Source organism: Pseudopipra pipra, chromosome 24 (genome assembly GCF_036250125.1).
Source record: "Pseudopipra pipra isolate bDixPip1 chromosome 24, bDixPip1.hap1, whole genome shotgun sequence".
In the NCBI taxonomy this organism is placed as follows: Eukaryota; Metazoa; Chordata; class Aves; order Passeriformes; family Pipridae; genus Pseudopipra; species Pseudopipra pipra.
Genome location: NC_087572.1, coordinates 1,976,858 through 1,999,962, shown reverse-complemented (window position 1 = coordinate 1,999,962; position 23,105 = coordinate 1,976,858). Strand labels below are relative to the sequence as shown.

Genomic DNA, 23,105 nt, shown 5'->3' with positions numbered 1-23,105 from the left:
GTGGTTCCTCCTCGTACGCATGCGCAATTGCAACAAGCAACCCCCCCCACACCCCCCCCCCAGGCGCGACATTAGTCTCGGCCCGCTGCGAAAATGTGCCTCGGCGGACTCATTGCGCCTGCGCAGAGCGCCGCGCCTCGCAGGTGCTGCGCGTGCGCACTCGGTGTCCCCGCCATGCGGCGGCGATGAGGGGCTGTGAAGGGGGTGGTCGGGTCGGGGTCTGAGAGGGTCACAGGGACCGGAGACCCCCCCGCCCGGGGCACGGGGAGCTGAGAGCACGGCCTGCCCGGGCCACAGGGCTGCTCTAAGGGGCAGGTCTTGGCGGGGTGTGCGTGGGAGATCAGCCTGTCTTTGCAGGCCGTGGTAGTGCCCGTGTGGAAGCTCCCGGCCCAGATCCAGGTCCCGGTCTCAGGGAAGCGGAACCCGTGGGAAGCCCCGGACGGGCTGTACCACTGCCGCCATGCGGGGGGGAGGGGGGGAGCTGCTGGCGTGGAAAGCTCCGCGTGCACGTGCGGCCGCAGGGCCAGTCCAAGTGCGGGCAGCGGCGGGGGGGGGGCGCCGGGCCGTACCAAGGCAGGGCTGGGGACGCTCGGTGCCCGCTCAGGGCAGGGCGAGCCGCCCCCGGGCCGTACCAACACCCGAGATGGGTGGGTGTGTGGGGGTGTGAAGCGGGCTGTACCACGGGCTATAACGGAAGAGGGGGATGTTATAGGAGAGCAGAGACACCTCACACTAGAGCAGGTCGCTGAAGGGTTTTAACACTGCCAGGGCTGGGGCATCCACAGTCTCGCTGAGCAACCAGTGCCTCACCACCCTCACAGGTAGCAGTGTCTTGTTAATATCAAACTTAAACTTCCCATCTATTTTTACCCATTGCTCCTTGTCCCTGTCACTCCAATTTCCGAAGAGAGTGCCCCTGCGGCTTCCTTAGAGGCCCCTTCAGATCCTGCGAGGTCTCCACGCAACCCTTCCTCCTCCACCTCCGCATCCTTTCCCCCCCCCCCAACCGGGCCGCGAATGGTCGCGTCCATCGCGCTGCCCCCGGGGCGGACCGTACCACTGGCCGGGCCCGCCGGGGGGGGGAAGGGGCGGGCCGTACCACGGGGGCGCGGGCGGCGGGGGGGGGCGCGGCCTGTGCGCTCGGAGCCGTGTGGCGGCGCGCGGGCTCTCGGTGTCTCCGGCCGGACCGGGCCCAGCGCTGCCCCAGCCCCGACCCCGGCCCCGGCACACCCCGCCCGGCCCCCGGCCCGCTCAATGCCCAGGGTGAGGGGGCGACCGGGGAGGGGAGGAGGAAGGAAGTTAAGGAGGGAAAGAGGGGGGAGCCGCCGCCCCGCGAGCCGGGGGAAAGCGGAGGGGTGGGGGGGCGGTTGCTCGGGAGGTTTTGAGGGGAGTCCCTGCTCTGGGAGGGCCTCCCTTAGGCCGCTGTGGGTGGTTTGGGGGGGGTTGTTTTGTGCTCTGGGGTCTGTTTGCGGGAGGGGTTGGGGGGGTCTCGGAGGTCCACGAGGCTCTGGGCTGAGGGGCTGGTTTGGGGGGGCCTTGGGGGTCCACGAGGCCGTGTCGGGGCTGAAGGGCTGTTTTGGGTGGGTTTGGGGAGTCCACGACGTTCTCTTCGGCTGTTTTGGGGGGGTTCTTGGGGGTCCACGAGGCGCTCTCTGGTTTGGGGGTCTTGGGGGTCCACGAGGTCCTGTCTGGGCCGAAGGGCTGTTTTGGGGAGTCCTTCCTGCCCTGGAGGAAATTCCAGGCCTGTGGGGCTTGTTTGGGGGATCTCCGGCCTCGGGGGGCTCCCTGCCTATGAGGAGGAGGTTTAGGGGCTTTTCGTTGTCCGTGGGGGACCCTCCTCTGATTCGGGGCTGGTTTGGGGGTCCCCCGTGGCTGTGGGGACCCCCCAAGTCTGGCTTGGGACTGCAGCCCTTAACCTGCAGGGTTGGGGTGTCCCTTCTACCTGCAGGGCTGGTTTGGGGGGTCCCGACTCACCTGTGGGGTTTGTGTGGGTCCCCCCTCAGGTGGGACGAGAGAACCCCAAGGGGATGGTTTAGGGGAGGGAGGACAAGTCCCCCTCATACTTTTTTTTGGGGGGTGTTCCGGATGGGAGGGCATTTCCTGTGGGATTGGAGCAGTGGGAGGACAAGGAGACTGCAGAGGGGTCGGTGTGGGTGAAGGTGGGGGGGTTGGAGGGGTGTGTTTGAGGGAAGGGGGTGTTTTGTGTGGACGAGGGAAGACTTTGAGAAAAGCTAGTGGGTTGTTTTTTTTTTTGAGGGGGGGGAGGAAGAGGATCTCGCCTTGTGTAAAACCTGGAGATGGTCTGTAAAACGAGGAGGTTTTTTTCCCGTGGTGAGAAAACGGAGGGGGAAGAGCTGGGAGAAATTAGTGGGGGGGATATTTCTCAGGCTGGGGGGGCCCATGTGGGGCGGGAAAGGAAGGGTGTCCAGGATGTGGTGGTTTTCCTGGGGTTTGAGTGGGGGCAGGGCTGCGAACGCCCGGGCCGGTTTGTCAGGATAAAGGGCTGCCCTGTGGGATTTGGGGCTGGAAGAGGGGGGGAGCCGATGAATTCTGGCACGGGCAGCGCCTGGAGAAAGTCCTGGTGTGGCCGAGGGTGCTCTGAGAGTGACCTGCAGGAAGGGCTGAGTCAGGGAGGGGTGGATTTATTGGGAATGTCAGCTCGGGGCGTGCTGTGGTGGGCGAGGAGCCCTGACACCGAGAGCTGAGGTTTGGGCTTTGGAGCACAGGTGAGGCCGTGGGCTGGGAGGGGTTTGGGGCAGGGATGGGGGTGGAAGTGGCCTCGCTCCTGGTGGTTCCTGGGTGTGATTAGTCACGACCTGTGTTCTCTCTCGGGGCAGCCTGAGCTCGCTGGTTTCGGGGCGAGGAGGAGGAGGAGGAAGGCACAAAGTTGGCTTTTAAAGGCTCCTGTATAAATGGAAACTCGCCTCGAAACTCCCCGAACGAACCAGGCAGGGTCTGACTCAGAACTGCAGTTAGTACTTAAAGGAGAGAAAAAAAGAGAAACCCACCACTAGCAGCAGCCAGAAAACTCTATCTCCTTATGACTCAACGTGTAGAAATACTTGGATTTAATCAACTCAGCTGCTGGAGAGCAAAGATCAGTCGGAGTTAAGGTAGGAGTGGGGATGCACAGCCAGGAATGGGGGTCTCACACAGGCTCTAGTTGTGATGTTTTCATGTACATCTCTCATAAACTTCAGGGATTCACTTCAGGTTTAATTCCCTGCAGGTATCCACCCCTCTCTTCCACACAGAACGTTTTCCTGTCTCGGGGCAGAGCTGAGCTGTGCTCGCAGGGCTTCCCTGGCTCCTGCCTGGACTTTGCCCCCCTGGAATGCCGTGTCAGTCACCTGTGGTGAGGCCTGGGAGGGAGAGCCGGGTGATTCATGGCTCCTGGAAAGGCTGCTCGCTTTTAGGAGGATGATCCACACCTGGAAAGGGAGGCCTTGAGATGGTGTAGGGCCAGCAAGGGGCTTTTTACAAAAGCATGGAGTGACTGGACACAGGGAATGGTTTCCCACTGCCAGAGGGCAGGGTTAGATGGAATATTGGGAAGGAATTCCTCCCTGGGAGGGTGGGGAGGCCCTGGCACAGGTTGCCCAGAGAAGCTGTGGCTGCCCCATCCCTGGAAGTGTCCAAGGCCAGGTTGGAGCAGCCTGGGCTAGTGGAAGGTGTCCCTGCCCATGGCAGGGGATGGAACTGGATGAGCTTTTCCAACCCAAACCACTGTGGGATTCTGTGATTCGAAATGGTTTATTGTAGGTTGTGTATTTTGACAACATTTCTGGAGGGAAAACACGTTGTCAGTGATGTGCTGTTCCCGCACCAGCAGAGAGGAGCTCGGTGTTGTTTGGTATCTTTGGATTAGTTGGACAGCTGGAGGTTTAAAACAGCTCTGTGTAAACATTGGAAAACAGCCCTGATGGCTCGAGGGTTTGGGCTGGAATTGCTGGTTTTGGTGCAGGTGAGCTGCAGAGCTCCCTGGGCTGGCACCTCTTCAGGCCGTGTATCACAGGGGTATAAAACACCTGTTTATTTTGGTATCATCTCACAGCTCCTTTTGCTGATTGTGAGGGGATAAATGAGTCTTAAACCTCTTGATCCTTTCTCAGCTGTAGCACCTGGGGACTGGGGGTTTCTGGCTGCACTCAGGGCAGTGTCGTTTTGTTGCCCCTCGTTTCCCTGTGTTCCGCTGAAAAGCCCAGTTCTCTCTCCCTGAAAATCGAGCCCTGCCCCAGAGAATGGCCTGTGGGCTGGAACAATTGGGACTTTGTGGACATGCAGTGAGATCTATCAGTCAGCTCCAGTCTCAGTTGTCAGCCTGCCTTTAGCTGCCTCGGGAGCAGGGGAGAGGAGCCAGCTCCCCACTACGGCGTTTTTCCAGCGGAGGTTGATGGCACATTCAAATAAGTGAGATGAGTAAGATGCAAGTAATTCAACTCTGCAGCTTCTGTCTTTCTGTGTGATTTGAAATTGCTTTTAAGTCCTGCTTGACTTGTTAATGGGGTTTTGGTGGTGTTTTTGATATTTCATCTGAAAGTGTGAGAATATTTAGTTGCTGGTGATCAGGCAGGACCCTGTTTTCAAAGACCAGCAGTTGATCCAGCTTAGACAACTCAGCATTCCCACTTTTAGGAATGAGTTATTAGTGTCACATATTCATGAGGTGTTGTCTGAAGTAATTTTTGATTTTACTTAAATATAATTCTGTGACTTAAACAGGACAGTAGCTTAAATCTCTTTTTTCGTAGCAGGGGCCTTTTGGTTTCGACTTCAAACAATTTTAGTAACTTTGACTTCAAACACTTTTAGGAACTTTAAACTTTTTGGGCATGGTATGCAAATAACATTCAAATATGCCCTCTGAAGGATTTTTAAAAACTTAAGTGGTGGGTGGAGGAAGGTGTTCAAAAAAAACCCCTGTGTCAGAACAGCATTTTAAGGACGAAACATGTTCTGTTTCACAGGAAGGAGAGGCTGTGGAGCATAAAACATAAAGGCTATCAGTCCTTTCTGGAAGGCCTAAGGCAGTGCCCAGTCACTTCCCACAGTCTCCAGGGTGATGATCTCTCCATCCATGCCTGGATATAGAGCTCTGACCTCACCCACGTTTAGGGATGGCAGCTGAACCTTGCCAGCATTCTCTCAGCCCTGGGCTTTGCTGCAGGCCTGTTCTCACCCTGAGCCCTTCACAGGGTGCCTTTGACAGTCCTCACCATTTCCTGACGTGGCACTTCTAAAGTGGAGACTCCTTTCATCTGGATGGGTTCTGTTGGTTTGGGTTTTTTTATTCTTGCTGGGGCAGATCCGTCTCTGCTGCCGTGGGCTTTACAGAGGTTACTGCGAAAGGAAACCAGTGAGTCACCCCCAGGACTTGTCAGCAGGCTGGGAGGGAGCTGGGAGGGAGCTGGGAGGGAGCTGGGAGGCAGCTCCGGGGGTGGAACAGGGTGGAACAGTGAAATTTTTTGACCTCACCCCTCTCCAGGCACGTGTCACTCTGAGCAAGCTTCCTTCAGAGAGTGTCCAAGGATCTCATCCAAGAATGTTCATTCCAGAGGTTCCTTTCTCTGTGTGCTGGGAGAGGATGTTTTAGAAAAGATGGTTCTTGCTAGAAAAGGTGGTTCTTTTGCTTCTTTCTAATGTGTGTTTCCACTGTTTTAGGGGATTGTTTTGGAGGTCTCTGAACTCTTTGACTTGAAAAGCACCTCGTGCTCCAGGTGGAACGGGACATTTTGGCAGTGTAGGGATGGGGTGTGGGTCACTTGTAGGGCAGTGCAGGAAGGGGAAGTGGAACCTGGTGTGGGCAGAGGGTCAGGAAAAGCCTGGCTGGGCTGCAGTGGTGTCAGGATGGCAGTTTTCATGGGATCCAGCTGCTGATTCCACGTGTGTAAATGCAGGACACAAGAATGAGGTTTTACAGAAGAGGGAGAAGAGGAAAACTCAGCAGCTCGTGACCTGACTTTGATAACATTGAATGTGGAATCTCACTTGCAGGAACAGAATTATTTGAGATGGTTTGAAAAATCCTGGCCTTCAAAACACCAAAATATTCCTTAAGCTCTGAGTGACAAATTAGCAGGCTCTGCTGTGCATCCTGTGCACTGGGCTATTTTGAAAGGGGATCCCAGTGACCTTTCCAGGGGTATCCGTGTTTTGCAATCCCTGGAAGCTGCAGCTGTTCCAAGCTGTCTCTTCTCTCTGCTGTGTTTTGAAGGAGCTGGTGGAACTGGGAATTCCTCACGATTGCATTCCTTGTTTTCCATTAGACCCCAGGCTCCTGTAGGCTCAGCACAGAGCAGAGAGTGGAGTCTCTAATTTAGGAGTCAGTGCAGAACAGCCACTGGAGATGAGGAGGTGTTGGCTTTTTGCTCAGAGCAATCTGAAGTGGAGCTTCTGTCAAGTCATGGAGTCATGTCACTGCTCTCTCTTTAATTAGTTATCACCCCGATTTATTTATGCTGGTTAACAGGACTTGCCCCTCCCTTGTGCTTTCAGCATCTTCTTGCACATTCATGGGATTTTGAAGGACATTCTCCTGAAATGGGCCCCGTCTCAGGCTCCCTCTGGCTGTGTGGTGTGAGGGGAGCTCAGAGCCTGCAGGATGTCTGTGTGTGTTCAGTTATAACTCCAATTAATCCCTGCAGTTAATCCATCAGTGGCTGCACAGGCTGTCCCAGCTCCCTCCACCTGGTTGGCCAGATAAGCATCTTGACTGATGGCTGTTCCCTGATAACCAGCACCATCAGGAGCTCACTCCCAGGCATATCCAGTCCTTTTCAGCTCCATGGATGTTTATGGCTTGGCTGTCTCTGCTTTCCCTCCTCCCCTGGCTCCTGATGGAGCTGTGGAGTGTTGGGTTTTCCTCCTCCCTTGCCAGGCCAGCCCCATAAAACACGTTGTAATTTTTTGGTTGCTCTCCATGTGCTATCTCACTTTCTGAGTATAAAAAGTTGGAGGTTAATTGGCTGAAAAAAAAAATTATTCCTTGTTTTCTGCTGTCCACAGGCCTGGTTACAGTCTATTGTCACTCTTGGGGTTGTGAAGTGCAAATTTCTTTGATAACGCAGGGAGGGAGAAATTTTAAACTTATTTACTTAGGGAGATCAGAAGTTGTAGACAATGGAGTTTTAATTTAATTAATTAGGAGCCTGGTTTTTCATTTTAAACCTTAGCAGCTGGAAATCATGGGAGGAAGGAAGGGATCTATGTCAGTAACCAAACCTGTAAAACTGTGTGCTACATAAACTTCTTATCCTTCTGGAAGTAGTTTTTCAGCCTTAAATACGGTGCTTTACATTTTTAATCACTCCTCAGCTATTAGCTAATTAAATGCTTCAGGAATAGTCCTTTGGGGAAGGTAGGATGGTGTCATCCCTGCTCTGCAAAGGAGCTGAGCTTGGCCAAGGTCACCACAAGCAGCTGCAGATCCAAGAGGAGAACTGGAAAGGCTGACTTCCATCCTTACCTTATGGATCATGTCCTTTCTTAATGACTTGGGAAATTGTTTGTTCAACAGGCTTTTAAAACAGCTGGGTTGAAATTCCCTCTTTGGTTTGCTCCAGGGAGGGGAGGTGTATCCCAAATGACCTGATACAGCTCCCCAACAGCACTGGATGAGGCTCCTCCAACCAAAGTCTTGGTGCTGAGAAGAAAAATGTTTAAAGGGTTTGTTTAAATGTGACTTAACAGCTCCTCCCCTCAGCACAATGTGCTTGGGAGTGCTGGAAGCCTCTGGATCTGTGTTTTGATCTCCTATGCCAAGATGTTGACCACAGTTCTCATTTAGATGACCTTTTTAGGTCCTCAAAAAACTAGTTTTGAAGCTGTTCTGTAACCCAAGTCTGCAGATCTGGACATGGCTGGAGTGTCTGTTCAGATGGAGGGAAAACAGGGCAATATTTGCCTGGAAAAAAAAAAGACTTTCTTGCATCAGGTTTTGGACACAAGTGGCTGCTGTGGCTGTTCCTGGTCCATTGTGGCTCCAACAAACCCTCTGAGATTCTGGGATGTAAATGAGAGACTTGTGACAAATGTGCAAGAATTGGCAAGTGGGAGGACTTGAGTCTGATGTGTTTAGATGGGACTCTTCCATCTGGGGTGAGACTTAATCCTGTAGGCATTCCACTGATAAAATATTCCAGGATTCATTTTTGAAATTTGTAATTCAGTCACTCAGAGCAAGAGCTGCATTAAGGTCGGGGGAGGTGATTGAAAACATCTTTGTTCTTGCCTCTGGCAACCTAATTAATATATTTTTTGGCACCGAAAGCTGTACTTTAAGGAAATAATTGCTGTTCTTTGGGTGATTTTTGACCTCATGTCAGCGAGAAAGGTAATTTCGTAGCACTTCATTTGCCTGTTTTAAAGTGAGGGTCTCATTAAAACCCTGAGCACTCCAGAAGTTTGGGGTGTGAACTCCATGTGTGTGTGTTTTTCCCTAATTGCCCCCACTCCAATGTGCCACGTTGACCTTTCCACTCCAGTTGAAGGTTTTGTGACTTCTGGCTGCAAGTTTGGATTTTATTCAACTGATTTAAACCTCTTCCCTTAAAAAAGAAGTGTCAGCAGTGATTCTCTGGCTTATTTTTAAATGCAGTGAAAAGCCACGTTACTTATTTAGTATTTCAGCCTGAAATGAGTCGAGCTGCTTTGGGATAACTCCATTTTCATCCCCCTAAATTCCATGGTTGAAATGACACTGTTCCATCTTTTATTGCCATGGCTGAAACATCTGTATTTCAAATCCCGTGTGTTGGACTGGAAGCTGTTGTGTCTCTTAATGCCCTGCTCTGTAAACAGAGATAAGACTGGGAATAACTCAAAGTTATTATAGTTATAACTAAAATAATTGGGAATAACTAAAAGTTATTACTGCTAAATGGCCATTTGGTCATTATTTTGACTGATTTCTGGAGGATGTTTCCTTACCACTGCTGGGAGTTTGGGAACGAACGTTGGTGAAATTTATCTGCCAGTAGAAGCTCGAATACAGGAAAAATTGATTATACTCTTAATTTCTTATTTATTATACCCTTATTTCTGCTGATTTAGTTCAGAAAATAAAGCCACACCAGCACTTTGGGCTGAAGCCAAGCAGGTAGGACTGTACCTACAGACACTTGAGTGCACAAAGGAGGGGACACAGAAAGGTTTCCTTGTTCTCTGTCCCAGGAACAGCAGCTCCAACGATATCCCAAATATTTGGGCTCGGGAATATTTGGGAATATTTGGGCTGAAGGTTGACTTGTGCTTGTTTGTTTTCCCAAATGCTCTTCCCTGGTGTTTAACTGGAGTTTCTCTGGGCGGGTAGTGGCTGGAAATAGAAGGCCCCAACAGCTCTTTTTTTTCTCCCTGCTGTTTTTCCCTGTCTCCAGGTGTCCCGTCGGAGGAGACGTCCCACATTTATGGCGATTCTGAGCGCCAGGGCAGAATTCTGCCAGGCCCAGCACAGCCTCCTGGCTCACAAGTGAGCTCAGGGCAGGGGGGGGTCCCACGTGCCATAATTCCTTCGCCTCGGAGCCCCCGGACCCAGCGGACACACTCAGATATATGGGATATCTCCTGCCCCTTGGAAGCGGATCCCCTGCAGTGACTCTGGCCAAGCGAAGCGTCAGGAAAACAAAGTGGAGACAAAACCTGCCCTCACCTTTCTGCCTCACCAGTGCCTAAATGTAGAACAGGCTGCCCAGTGTTGCACGTAGTCGGAATTTGGGGAGTCTGGAGGAAACCACCCGCAGCAGTTGAGGCCCAAGTTGAGTTCAAGTGGATCCTGAAGCAAACCTGCTTTTCTAGAAGTGACATCCGTGAGGAACAAACACGTCAAAGCAAGCTCTGATCAATCCCAGGCATATTAGCAGTCTTTTTGATGTTTTCTGCTGTGAAACCTTTCCAAAGTTATTGATTTTTTTTTTTCAAATTTTATTTTATTTCCTTTTTTTTGTTTGTTTGGTTTTTTTTTTTGGTGTTTTTTTTTTTTTGGCCCCTTACACATTTTATTTGCCATTATGAACCGTCCAGCCCCCGTGGAAATCACTTATGAGAATATGCGTTTCCTGATCACTCACAACCCAACCAATGCAACCCTCAGCAGGTTCATCGAGGTAAGGAGTCAAAAAAAAAAGTGTCCCCTCTCTCCTCACGTGCTCATAATTCCTCTCCAGGTGCTGAACTGTCATTCCTCACACCTCCTGCTCAATGCTTGGGCTGTAGGTTACTTGAAACTCAAGGTGTTTTTGTATTTAATATGTTGTTCACATTCTCCTGACAGTGCAAGAAGAGAATCCACTGATGACTTTTTCTGAACTCCTGCATTTCTTTAGTTGCAAGAGGCTGGGTGAGCTTCCATTTTGGAATACAAACACCCCCCCTCCTTGTCATCAAGGATGTCACTCCTTGGACAAGGAGAATGGGTTCAGACTGAAAGAGGGAAATTCAGGTTAGATACACAGGAAATTCATTCCTCTGGGGGATGGCACAGGGTGCCCAGAGAAGCTGTGGCTGCCCCTGGATCTCTGGAATTGTCCAAGCCAGGTTGGAGCAACCTGGGATAGTGGAAGGGAATGAGATGAGCTTTAAGGTCCCTTCCAACCCAAACCAGTCTGGGATTCTGTTCTTGTCCTGGTACCTGCAGCACTGCATGTCCTGCAGTACTAACTCTCATTATTCATTAAATAATTCAGTGCTGATCCATCAACCTGTTGCTCACCTGCTGCCTTTGAGGACGTTGTTAACAGAGCTGGAACTGCTTTCTGAGCTTTCTTCTCCCTTAGAGGACCAAGTGCAATCCTTAAACTGATGTTCCAGCTGCCCTGCCCGTCCCACAATTGTCAGGGATTTCAGGGGCTGTGATTTATCCATGAATTTGGCTTCAGCCTGGGTTGAGCTGTGGGAAGAGTCAGGCACAGTGGGTGCTGGGTCTCACTGTTACTGACACATTGGGATCTTAAATATGGCAGGATTCACTTTCCTGAACAAGTAGCAGATGGCATCATCTGAGAAGTAGTAGCACAGTAGATTTCACATTCTGCTTTGCTCCAAACCTGCTGTATCTTTGTGCCCTTCTGTCCTATATCAAGAGGACTTCTGTCTGCTGTGTGCAGGTTTTTTTCATTCCAGAGAGATCCTGTCATCCCCTGCTGATGTCTCACAGACTTCCATCACTCACAGCTTGCTCTTCACCATGGATCTGCTCAGATACCACTGGTTAATTTTCTCTGAAAGCCACATTTTTTTGGTCTTTATTCCCCCCCCCCCCATTATTGTGGCTTGTCTTCCTTTTTCAGGGGTCTCGACTCAGGAATGGATATTATTGCTAATTATAAGATGTAACAGTGATTCAGTCCAAACACGAGGGGAAATTCTGCTCGTTGTGTGAACCTTCAAAGTGAACTGGAACAGCTTTTGTTTGATCTTCTGATTATTTATCTGGCACAAAGTGCTACTTATAGTGCATTACCAGGAAGCTGGAATATGGTGGGGTGTGTGTTCTGTTCCTCCCTGCCTCCAAATGTCAACACTGGCTGAAGCAAACAGTCCCTGACTTCTATTTAAAGAGAAGAAGAAGCTGCTTGGAGAATATAAGCAGCTATTTTAATTTTGCTCTTCCATGTGCAGTTTTTTTTCCACCTTGCCATTTCCCCAGAGGGGAGGAGCTCAGAGGTGTTTCTCATTTTTCCTGTCACTCATAACCTGTCCCTTGCCCCTTCCTGGGGAGGACTGTGTGTAAAATGTTCTGTTTTGTACCTGAGGAGGAAGTCTTTTAATTAACATCACCCTGTCCTTGCTCACATGTTTCCCTTTCTCTTAAAGGAGCTGAAGAAGTATGGAGTGACCACCTTGGTGCGAGTCTGTGATGCCACTTATGATCAAGCTCCTATTGAAAAGGAAGGAGTCCGGGTTCTAGTGAGTTGCCTTTAAAACTGTCTTAAAAAAAAAAAATGTGCATTTACATGTTTAGAAGTGGTGGGGAATCTCCTGCATGCTTGTGGCTGTTTCAGCTTGGCCAAAACTAATGTGATCCCCTGCATCAGGTAAAGGTGGTTTGGAGGAACTCGCTGTGTTTTCTGAAAGGTGTTTGGTGGTTCATCACTGTTGTCTTTAGTTGGGGTAGAAATGTCCCTTCCCGGGTTTGTTTTGAGATATTTTGATTTGCCTTTTTGTGAATAGTTTGATACTAATCCAGCCTTGTGGTTGATGCAATTTGGTTTGGTCCTTATCTGGATACAGCAGTTCTTGGCTCAGGACTCAGATAAAACTCCCTTTTCTTGCTCTTACAAAAAGTGCCACTTTTTGAGCCTGTAGCTGATAAGTTGATACAGAACTCTGTGGGCTGGCTGGATAGAGCCATAGAATCATGGGAGGGATTGGATTGGAAGGGACCTTAAATATCATTTAATTCCAACTGCCACGGGCAGGGACACCTTCCACTAGCCCAGGTTTCTCCAACCTGGCCTTGGACACTTCCAGGGATGGGGCAGCCACAGCTTCTCTGGGCAACCTGTGCCAGGGCCTCCCCACCCTCACAGGGAGGAATTTCTTTCCAATATCCCATCTAAATGTGCTCTCCTCACCTCTGAAGGGAGCCAGGCTGCTGGTGGCTTCCCAGTTGAGCAGGTGGAATTCCTTCCCTGCTTACTCACAGCTGACAGTTGGGCAATGGTGTCTGACTGTTGCCTGGTGTTTCAGGGGAGGTTTTTTTAAGAGGTGTGTGCTCATTCTGAGCTTGCAGGCGGTGTTTTTCCAGGCAATACTTCTGAATTATTAGAGTGTGTCTGATACAATCAGTTTGTTTTACTGGAGTGAGTAATAGTCTGTTGTGAGGGCAGAAATTGCATCTTCGTGGTGCAGGTAGTCAGCTTGCCATCGCCTCCTGCTTTTTATGGCTCTGACAGAGGAAAACTGCACTTTTCCATGAGCAGAAAAACTTATATCCTGGCATATCTGTGAAAACTCCACGTCCAGGTCAGTCAGGTTTCTTGGCTCCCAGCCCTAGTCAGCATTTACTCCAGTTCCAGGCAGCCACGTGGGCCTCAGTGTTGTTGGAAAAATCAGTCACTGCAGGGCTGTGCTCTGGAATAGCATTTTTGCTCCCTCCAAGCTGGCTTAGACTTGGACATCACAGTGTTTTCAGTGCTCTGAAACCTCCAGCTGTGACACTCCTCAGGTTGCCAGAGGCTGGAAGGATTAAACTTGTGGTGGAGAATCCCTCCAAGCCCTGATTTAAGCTGGGGCTTAGCAGAGTGTTCCTGTGCCAGAGGGGAGAGCTGAGTTCATCCCAGAAGCTGTAGGGCAGCGTTGCAGAGGTCCAGCCCTGCCCTGGGCAGCTGGGCAGGGAATTCCCACCTTCTCCATGCCATGGCCAGGCCCTGGGGCAGCTGCAGGAGCCAGAGCTCTGTGCTCTTCCAAAATAGCTGGGGGATTTTGGTTCTCAAGAAATGTTATAACCTCGGTGCTGGCTGGGCTTGGAACCGAAAGCGGTTTTTTGAGGAAGCTTCGCTAAAAAACTGGAAATGGTGTTTCCTCCAGCCCTGCTCTGTTGTGCAGCCTTTCACTTCGAGCAGCACACGTGAGAATCTCGTGTCTGAACACGTTTGCCTCAGCCCCAACAAAGCCAAACGATAGCAGTGCTTAGCGTTCCACTGCTCCAGGAGGGAGATAAATCCAGCAGGCATCTGCTAAGGGTGACAGAAAGGGGAGGTGACAGGGCAGGTTCGTGCTAATGTCATCGCTGATCCTGATGGCCCCAGTCAGGAGGTTGTCTTGGTAATTTACTCGATTGCTGCAGTGTTTGGCTATTTGAGATAAGCTTAACGACTCCCTGACACGGCCACCTCCCACAGAGCTTTTCCTCCCCACGAATTCCTGCTTTTTCAGAGCGTGGTCCTGTGGCTGTACAGAAATGGGATTGAATTACCTCTGGCTGAGAAAATAACACGTCGCTATTTAAAGCCAATATTCGCTTGCAAAAATAACATTAAGATTAAAAACACAGCCCGGGAGAGATTAGTGTCTGTTTTTAACACTGCTGAGGTCAAAAGCTTAGTGAAACCCCTGAAAAGGGGGGCAGTTCAGCAAGCCTGGATCATGTACTGCAAGATGGGGAGAATGTGGCAGCTCCAGAGCTCTTTGGCAGATGGCACAGTGAGAAAGTAGGGAATGAGATGTTCCCTGGTTGAAGTAGTACTACTGCATATGCACGTGTTTATCAACAGAGATCAAATCCAGGAGGCAGCAGGTGGGGATGGATTTAGTTCCTGTGGGCTTGTGCAGCTCTTGGTTGTGTTCATGTGTCAGGTCTCGTAACAGAAATGTTACATCAGGGAAAACCTCCCAGTTTTCCTGCAAGTGTTTTTTGCCCTGGTTGGCAGCTGGGGAGGCCGTGGTGGCTTTGTTCATCTTAAAGATCCAAGAGACATTTCATTGTTCTCCTTCTCTTAGTCCTTGATTTATTGGGTCAGGCTTTCTTTACACTCTGGAACAGCCACCTCCTGAACACTGCAAGGGAATTTGTTGCCATGGGATTGTGGGGTGGAAGGTGGAAGGTTCCACACTGGTGGCTGTGGTCTCATCCTGCACAGCTTCAGGCACACTTCTGGGAATTCATAATTTAAGTTTGGGGTTTTTTTCAGGGGTTTTGAGGTGTCTCCTCAAAGTTCTGTCCCTGCTTCTCAGCCATCTCAGTTCTGTGCTGCCAACCCCGCAGCCAGGACAGGCCCAGAGCTGTTGTGAGGAGCAAGGGCTGCTCCAGAGGAAGGGAAATAAGAATAAAACCCTTTCCTGCCTCTCATCCTTCCCACTGCTTCAGGGTGGCACAGAAGAGCTGCATTTTCTCTTTGTGCAATCTCATCCTGGTTATTAATGACTGTTTTTGTGTGGAGCTTAGCAATTGGTTTTCTATCCTGCCTGACAGGAATTCTGCTGGCAGAACTCATAATCAGGGGAAACAAAAAAAAAAAAAACCCTGCAAACTTCACTGCAATGACTCCTCCAGTCCCAGAATTATTCTCATTGCTTGTTCCAGGCAATGTTTTATCAGTGCTACTTTCATGTGCCATTCCTGAGAGGTGATGCTCCGTGGGGAAATGGCAGTGGGGATTAATTCAGGCCAGCCCAGGAGTTGTGTGGATGTGAAGGTTAATGTGTGAGCTAAAGCCATGGATTAAACTCCTGTATTTGCTGTGAAGGAAAGGATTTAATTTAAATTAAATTTAAACACTGAACTGACGTGGAAATCCTGTTCTCTGCAAGACAGTTACAGAAGAAGCATCATCCTGCCTCATCTCTTGGCAGCCTGTGCCTCTCTTCCTGGGACAGTGGGTGACACAGTCCTAAAATAATCCAGCCAGCACTGTGTGATTGAGTGGAAAATCTCATAAAAGCCTTTTATTAGAAAGAACAAGTTTTACTTCGTGATCTTATTTCTGTAGCCTTTTATTTTGCTGTGTTGTCCCAGATATTTTTGATTTTCCAGGTACTTTAAAAAAAGGATTTCTCTACACTCTTCAGACTTGATGTATCTTTCTGAATTAACCACATATAAAGTTATCCCAGTGACTCAAAGCTTTTTGGTTTTCCACTTCTTTTTATTTCCACCTTTCAACTTTAAGTGCCATCACATTTCTAAGGTGCTCTTGGGCTGGGCTGAGCTGTGTTTGCTATTCAGGAGGTGTTGGAGTAGCAATAAGTGCATTTCAAAATGAAAAAAGTCTGGTGGGTTTTTACCTTTAGTTGTACTTGTTCAGTGTTCCTACGTGGTGCTTTTGGACTTCAGAAAATATTATTTCATCATAACTTGTTCTCAAGGCACTACATGAAAGGCTTGGTTTTGGCTGATGAGGGGAGAGAGCTCCTTTCAAAGCAATTTCCTTCCATTTGTTGAATAATGTGGGACTCTGGCTGTGAGTTCCTCTTCTAAAATACATCACAACCATCTAAAGGAAAGTGCTAAATAACTCCTCAATATTATTTTTTCCCCCTGACATCCAGGAGTGCTCTTTCTCCAGCACTCCCCGTGTCCCAGGACATTCTAAAGCACGTGATGTTGTGCTTGGGCTCGAAGTGGAGGCACAACTTCCAGGAGAGCTTTGTGGCCTCAGGAAAATGGGAAGTTCCTGCCATGTCCTCTTAATTACAGCCATATTGGTGATATTAAATGTGGCCTAGAAAGTTCCATGCTGGCTCCCCCTTTAAGAGCAGAGATGGAAATGCTGCTTGAGTGTGACTCTGTTGCTGTCTGATCACCTCCTTTATGCCTCTGAATGTGGGGTTTTTTCGACTTGAAAACACCCAGGTAATTGTTAAATTGCTGATTGGGATTCATGGCAGCTGGAGAAGCTGATCCATCAGAGCTGTTATGAATTGTTAGGAACAGCTTCTCCTCCACAGAGCTACAAATAGTGCTTTAAAAGGTCGGCACAAGCACAGGAGAAAGTCTACAGAGTTCTCATCCTTCACGTGTTTATTTGAAATGCTTATTGATTTTTACATATTTTTAATAAAATGGGATTTCAAAGGCAGCTATTTTTCAAAAAAGCCCTATGCTGCAAAGGAGCCAGTGAAGAGCTTTATTGAAAAGTGCAATTAAATGGTTGTTAAACATTTAATGTTGCGTTATGGTATTGACTGGTGAACTTGTGTGCAACCAGCAGAGCACCCGTAGAGCTCTGTGTGTGTTTGTGTGTGTGTGTTGTGCATTTCCTATTGAATTGTTCTTCTCCCAGTGGTGGTTGCCTTGCTGCTGGTTGTGCATTTCAATCCCTGATGGAATTTTTTCCCTCCAAAGGACTGGCCCTTTGACGATGGAGCACCGCCCCCGGGTCAGATAGTTGACGACTGGCTGAACCTCTTGAAAGCCAAATTTCGGGAGGAGCCCGGATGCTGCGTGGCTGTTCACTGTGTTGCAGGGTTGGGAAGGTCAGTATCCTGCTGTCTGGGTTTTATAGTCTGCCCCTGGAAGTTTATTTGGGAGGTAGGTCACGGAAGGTGTTCAGTAAATACCAGTTTTCCTGTTTTCTCCTAAATAACACTTTGAACCAACAGCATCGAATTAGTGTCGTTAGAGCAAGAGAGACTTATTGCAGCTTAAAAAATCCTCAGTGATTTCATAACTCTGATCAAGGGTGAGAGGAAAAGCCTTGGAGAGCTTGTTCAGAACAGTTCTGTCAATCATGAATGACACGAGGAGTTAGAGACATTAATTTAAAAGTCTGTGTTTTTCTGTAAAATAGTAAAAGCTCTTTTGTTCTTTTTGACACAGGCAATATACACACAGTACCATTTTGAAGCTGGTTGTTTTTTTTTTTAATTTCCTCCTGTTTTCAACTGGTAAACTACCAAGCATGTGGTAATAAAAAAAAGGCATTGGGAAGACCTACTTTAATTACTTTCTTACTCTCAAGTGGCTTCAGTTTCAAGAAGTCAGCCTTGTATTTCTTGCTCACTTGCAGATGTTTCTCTCCTCACCACTGAAAATACAACTTCCTACTTTGGGAAGAACCTTCAAGAACCTTTCAAAATGAAAGAAAAGGAAAAAAAAAAACAAAAGCTCAGGAGAGCTGAATGTTATATTCATATTTCCAAGTGTAATCTCTGGATGTTATGTTCCTCCTATGGGCTAGGAGGAAATGGAACTTAATTGTTTGTATTCTTGGAATAGCCATGGGAGTGTTAATATTTAAGGATATCAATGAGTGGGAGAGAAAGGATAAAGAAATCAAGCAGGGCCAGGGTTGGAGTGCAGCAAGTTCTTAAATTTCCACCTCTAGAGAAGGAGAGAGAAGGGGGAGAATGAAGAGCTGGAGGGAGAAACAGCCAACACTGGAGGAGACAAGAGCCAAAACCCCAAGGCAATTAACATTTGTTTATCCATTTCTGCTCTATTTTTATCTGAGGAACATCTCCAGGAAGGTGGCCACGTGCAACTCAAGTGATTTTTCAGCTCTCCTGTCCTTGCATAAGAGCAGGGCAAAGGGGACCAGGAGCTTCTCATCTGGTGTGTGGCACAAACACATCATGAGTTCAGCTGGTCCCTCCAGAGTGACCTTTCCCTCCACTTCAGGCAGAAGAGGGGAAGGCAAGAGCTGCCCAGATTTTATGTTTAAACCCAGCAAACTCTCCTACCTGCAGTGAGGAACTGAGCTTCAGCTGTAGGAAAAGAGTTTTGTTCTGTTCAAAAAAGTGACCTTTGAAGTTTCGAATGGTTTCCTTGGGAAAGTGAGTAATTGTGTTTATGCAGGTGCAGGGTGACAGTGGGAGTTGTTTCTCCTGAATTATGTTGTTGTTTAGCCACGAGTACAAATTGTCCCATTGCTGGCACCTGTTTAATCCTCCCCTGCTCCACTCCTGGAGGTGCCTCTTGCACTGTGTATTTTAGTGGGGTGAACATCAATCCAGGAGAAAGTCAGTGTGTACTTGAGATTTCTGCTTGTTCTTCACACTTGACTTCTAAAATGTGGATTCCAAGGTAAAAAGTTCTGTTGCTCCTGGAACGCCCAGTTCCTTTACAGAAGGCATTTAAAAAAATAAATCTCTCTCTCTCTCTCTCTAAAGTCATCTGTTGAGTGCTTCACAGATCTGTCTCACATACAGCTAAATCTGCAGTGTCAAGTGCATGCAGGAGGTATTACAGAGTAGAAAATGAGGTTAGGGTGAAATAAGAAAGCATAAAAATGGAGAATTATCGTTTCATGCCCTAAACACTAAGGAGCTGCTATTGATTTTTATTTCCTTTGCTGTGTGCTGAAAGCAGAGCTGTCTCCTAAAAAAGACATTTTACATTAGGTACCAGCAAGCAAATGTCTTTCTGTAGGTAATGCTTAAAGAGAAAATACTTCAGCTCTTTGGTTTCTAGATTAATTTGATGAATTTTGAAGGATTCAATATATTGTTTCTCTAGATCTTCCTTAAATATTGATTTCTCCTTCAGGGCTCCTGTTCTGGTTGCACTTGCTCTCATTGAATGTGGAATGAAGTACGAGGAGGCAGTTGAGTTCATAAGGCAGTAAGTTAAACTTCCCCATTCTCCAGAAATCTTTCACTTCATTGCTGTGTTTGACCAGCCTGAGCCTTCAGCAGAGCTTGCTTGGGTTTTATTATATAATATATACTAAAAATATAAATATAATGGACACAGCTGTGAATGTTGAGCCTGGTGCCCTTCTCTCTCTTTGAGGATGAGGATTAACAGGTGATCTCTCTCCCTTTCCTTTCAAAATCTGGGTTTATATATTAAGCCATTGACCAAAGGCTCAAAGATTCTGGTTTTTTTGGGGGGAGGTAGAAAAATGTCCAGGCTGGGGCATTAAAAATTGCTTCTGGTTAATAAAAACTGAAAAATAAAATTTTGGTGAGGATGGGTCAGCAGGTGGGTGAACTGCAGCACTGCCAGGGGTGTCCTGGGTGAGTGTGACCCACCCAGAAATGGCTGGAAAATCAAACTGGGCAAGGATGAGGCTGCAGAGCTCTGGTTCAGAGATAACATCAGCTCTTGAAATGAAGCTCAGCAGGTGAGATTTGTGTGGAATGAGCTTCGCCAAAAAAGCAATTTATCCTTTTATGGCTTCCCAGGGTCTCCAGTTATCTTTGTATTGCTGTCAACAGCTTTTTCTGAATTTTTCCTTCTTTAAATTCCTTTTGTCTCTTCCTGGGTATGCTGCCTTTGATACCCAGAAGCTTTTTTTTTTTTTCTCCTGAGAACCTCTTATCTCTTCACATCTGAATGTCAGGGTCTCACTTAGCTAATAAGGAGCACCTGCAGGAGAGGGTGACCTTGGTGCTCTTCCATAACTACTGCAGGTGATGGAAATCAACTCTCCCCCTCCCAGAAAACAGGCTGGAATTGGCTAGATTTTTCTGTTAGATTGGCAGGCAGGTGATAAAGTGCTTGTGCTGGCCTGGCTTATCCTTCCTCAGAGTGGGGATGGACACAAATCCAAGCCAAAAGGCTGTTTTGTGGATACAGAAAAGCTTTGAAAGGAGGCCTTAGGATTTATAAGGTGACTGAAGCAGTGCTTTTTCCATTGATATGAGCCTTCCTTCTCTTTGTTTTAGGAAAAGGAGGGGAGCTTTCAATTCCAAACAGCTGCTTTACCTTGAGAAATACCGACCTAAGATGAGATTACGCTTCAAAGATGCCAACGGTCACTGCTGTGTTCAATAAAAACATGGTCTCAAACGAAGGCAGAAGTTAACATGGCTCTTTTCTGGACTCTTGGCACCTGGAAATGTGAATCTGGAATCAAACTACGTCATCAAATTAGTGGTGGAGTCAGTGCTCCTCAACCTCTGTCCTAAGGGTGATGATGATTGAAAAAAAAAAAATTTAAAAAAAAAATAATTATAAACCCCCCCACCCCCCAATTAAGAGAAACATTTCAGTGAAGGATTGTTTTCTCCTCAAGCTGCAGTTTGAACATCTGCAAGGAGAAAATCACTTTCTGAACCTTCTGTATTTTTAACTTTTTAAGAAAAGAAATAAAGTAAATTTTATGTCTAAGGAAAACCAGCAGAGCATTGGCTTGTGCAGAAACTATTTTCTTGATTTGATGGAAGTACCCCCCCCAGTCAGGGCCTGAGACATGAATTCCTCTTTCAAACTCTTTTAAATGGAGTTGCCTTTTGTTTTTTAACCTTGCTGGGACCTGGCAGAGACACGAGGAGGAGCCTTAGTTGCTGTCTGGGAACAGTCTGACAGCCTTAAGCCCAGTTTGGGCATATCCTAGAGACTGGGTGATGTCTGTGTCCTGTGTCTACGTGGAGTTCAGGTGTGGAAAAAAAACCTGAAGGGCTTTAACAGAAATCTCCCTGCCTGATACCTTTGGGGAATCTGCTAAAGTCCTTTTCTGAGTGGTGGGAGATTGTGTGTGTGTGTGTGTGATTTTCTGTGTGTGTGTGTCAGTCTGATTTTTTCCAAAGAATTTGGCTGAAATGTTAATTATCTTTCTGTTGCTGGACAGAAAAATCTATCCTGGCAGAAGACTGATGTTCCAAAGTGTCCTGGGTGAGCGAGGGGCAGTTCAGACAAGGACTTAAAATTAATTTATCTGTCATAAGGAAGACGAAGAGGCTTTTTTGCTGCTGTCCAGATTCTCTGCCTTGGCTGAGCACAGGAAATCAGGATTTGGGGGAGGGTCTCCTTTGTACCCTGTGAGGTAAAGATGAGTCAATGCCTGGGGTGGGGATTTCAGTTCAGTTTAACCACTTATTGCCTTGTTATTTTTTTATTAGGTTCTTTTGGAGGGAGAGTCTCTGGTTCCACACCAACATGCCTGTCATTGCTCACCCCTGGCAGAGCAGAAACATGCTGATTTTTGGAGGGTGGACTGGGCACCACCTTCTTTTTGTGGGTGCTGCCAGTGAATTAACCCAAGTCATTTTTAGAGCCTCTAAGGAGCAGTTTTGGCCAGGCTGCTTCTACCAAACACGTGTTACTGTAGTGCCCTGCCCCAACAGTGACTTCTGTCTGTAATATCCAGCCCTGGAAGGCTTTGGATACAGGTTTAGGGGCCTGGGATGCTTTGCTGTGGAGCACCAAAGGCAGGTGTTGGTCTGTACCTGCAGCAGGTGTGGCCTCGTACCCATCTCTTCCTGATACCTCAGCAGCTGCCTGCCCAGGATTTCCCCCTCTTCCAGACTCCTGCTTTTAGTCTGCAGCTTGACTGTGCAAAAACACAGGTAACAGACTTTATTTTTTAGAGTTCTATTCCTGGGAGAGGTTTATAAATTTAAGCAAAAATAAAAAACCAGGTACTTGTCAGCCCCCTCAGGGGAGATCCTCGGGGAGGACCCCGTGCTCCCCAAAATCCGGTGTGTCCCTGCCTCCAGCTGTGGTGTTGTACTTGAGCTCCTTCCTCCCTGTGCCACGTGGAACGTTTCTGAGTTCTTTTAATAGATAAAGGAGATGCAGAAGTGTTTGTGGTGTGGGTGCCTGTCCTTGGGAGTGACGTGTCTGGTGGTGTCCGAGTCCGGGTGGAAGGGAGATGGTGCTGAAATTACCTAATTCTGGCCTTTACCTTCCCCTCACAAACCACAAGCCTGATGTTCTAACTGTTCCTGCAAGTGAAAAGTGATGTTTTTTTTAGTCAAAGGAAATACTGGTGTTTAGTTAAAGCTGATTTGACAAATGATGGAAGTCAGATTGGAGGGGAAGGTGTTGAGCTGGATTAAAAACCCAAACCCCACGTCCTTCTGAAAAAAAAAAAAAGAAAACCAATAAAACAAATTTTACATGCTCTATGTATAACTTTGCATTCTTCCCCCTAGTTTTACTCTTGATTAATAATGTACTAATTATCATATGCTATGACTCTGCAGCCTTAATTGAGGGAAAAATAGTGAAAAGTGCAGATTGTCACCAGAACGGGGGGAATGTCACTGCGACCGTGTCCCGTAGGCACAACACCTGGATCAGCACTTGAACGTAGTGCAATAAAGTTCTTGCAGTAAAATACCTTCCCTCTGGCTCCTGATGAATTTATTGCAGCTCACTGATGTTGAATGATCTTTAATTTTAACCTGAAGGCACAAGTTTGGCTGTGTGTCCCCCCCCCGGTGTTGGTTCCCTGTGGCTTGGAATTGCCAGTGGGAAAAGCTGGTTTCTCTTGGAGAGGGGATGGTGCTGCAGACAGGAACAGTTCTCTGCCTTTCAAATGATCTGTTTAAAAAAAAAAAAGTGTAAACTTACCTTTAAACAATCCAAACAACAGCTCTGAACTTTCCCAAGAGCTGTCCAAGATCTGTTGCCAAACCCTCTGGACAAGGCTCAGCCTTGGCAGCACCTGAATGGGGAGATTGTTTTGGGGTAACAATGGGGGATTTTGGGAGGCCTGGATCCCAGTCCCTTTCCCTTCCTTAGCAGTGGAAGGCCATTGATCTGTGTAATTTATTTAAGTAATATAAGGTGCTGTCTCTGGGTTTCACAGATAAGGATCCAATTGGCTTTGCTTTGCTTGCCATCAAAGAAATATGTTCTTTACAAATGGGTCTCATGTTTCTAATATTTATCAGATTTTTCCCAGTACTAGAACAAATTTTTAGTCCCTGTTTGCTATGGGATAATAAACCACTTGGACTGGGAGATTGGGAAGTTCCAGCTCCTTTTTGTACAGTTT

The 23,105-nt window shown here is 47.8% G+C and overlaps 1 protein-coding gene across 2 annotated transcripts; it reads left to right on the top strand.

Moving 5' to 3' along the window:
- Nucleotides 1-1,107: 1,107 nt before the first annotated feature.
- On the top strand, nt 1,108-22,449 carry PTP4A2 (protein tyrosine phosphatase 4A2). 2 transcript variants are annotated; one of them, XM_064634910.1, is made up of 6 exons: nt 1,108-1,263; nt 9,375-10,100; nt 11,809-11,901; nt 16,781-16,911; nt 18,923-18,997; nt 20,047-22,449. In XM_064634910.1, the coding sequence occupies exons 2-6, from the start codon at nt 10,005-10,007 to the stop codon at nt 20,153-20,155; spliced, it is 504 nt and encodes a 167-aa protein (XP_064490980.1). In that variant the 5' UTR covers nt 1,108-1,263; nt 9,375-10,004; the 3' UTR covers nt 20,156-22,449. The 2 variants fall into 2 exon arrangements, with proteins under 2 accessions (XP_064490980.1, XP_064490981.1); XM_064634911.1 differs by lacking the exon at nt 1,108-1,263 and adding an exon at nt 2,893-3,113.
- Nucleotides 22,450-23,105: the final 656 nt, after the last annotated feature.

Excerpts from the sequence above, each read along its gene's own strand:
- PTP4A2 (XM_064634910.1), top strand. The coding sequence starts at position 10,005 with ATGAACCGTCCAGCCCCCGTGGAAATCACTTATGAGAATATGCGTTTC. Across the intron at positions 16,912-18,922 it reads TGTGTTGCAGGGTTGGGAAG|GGCTCCTGTTCTGGTTGCAC; the intron begins GTCAGTATCCTG and ends TTTCTCCTTCAG. Across the intron at positions 18,998-20,046 it reads GCAGTTGAGTTCATAAGGCA|GAAAAGGAGGGGAGCTTTCA; the intron begins GTAAGTTAAACT and ends TCTTTGTTTTAG.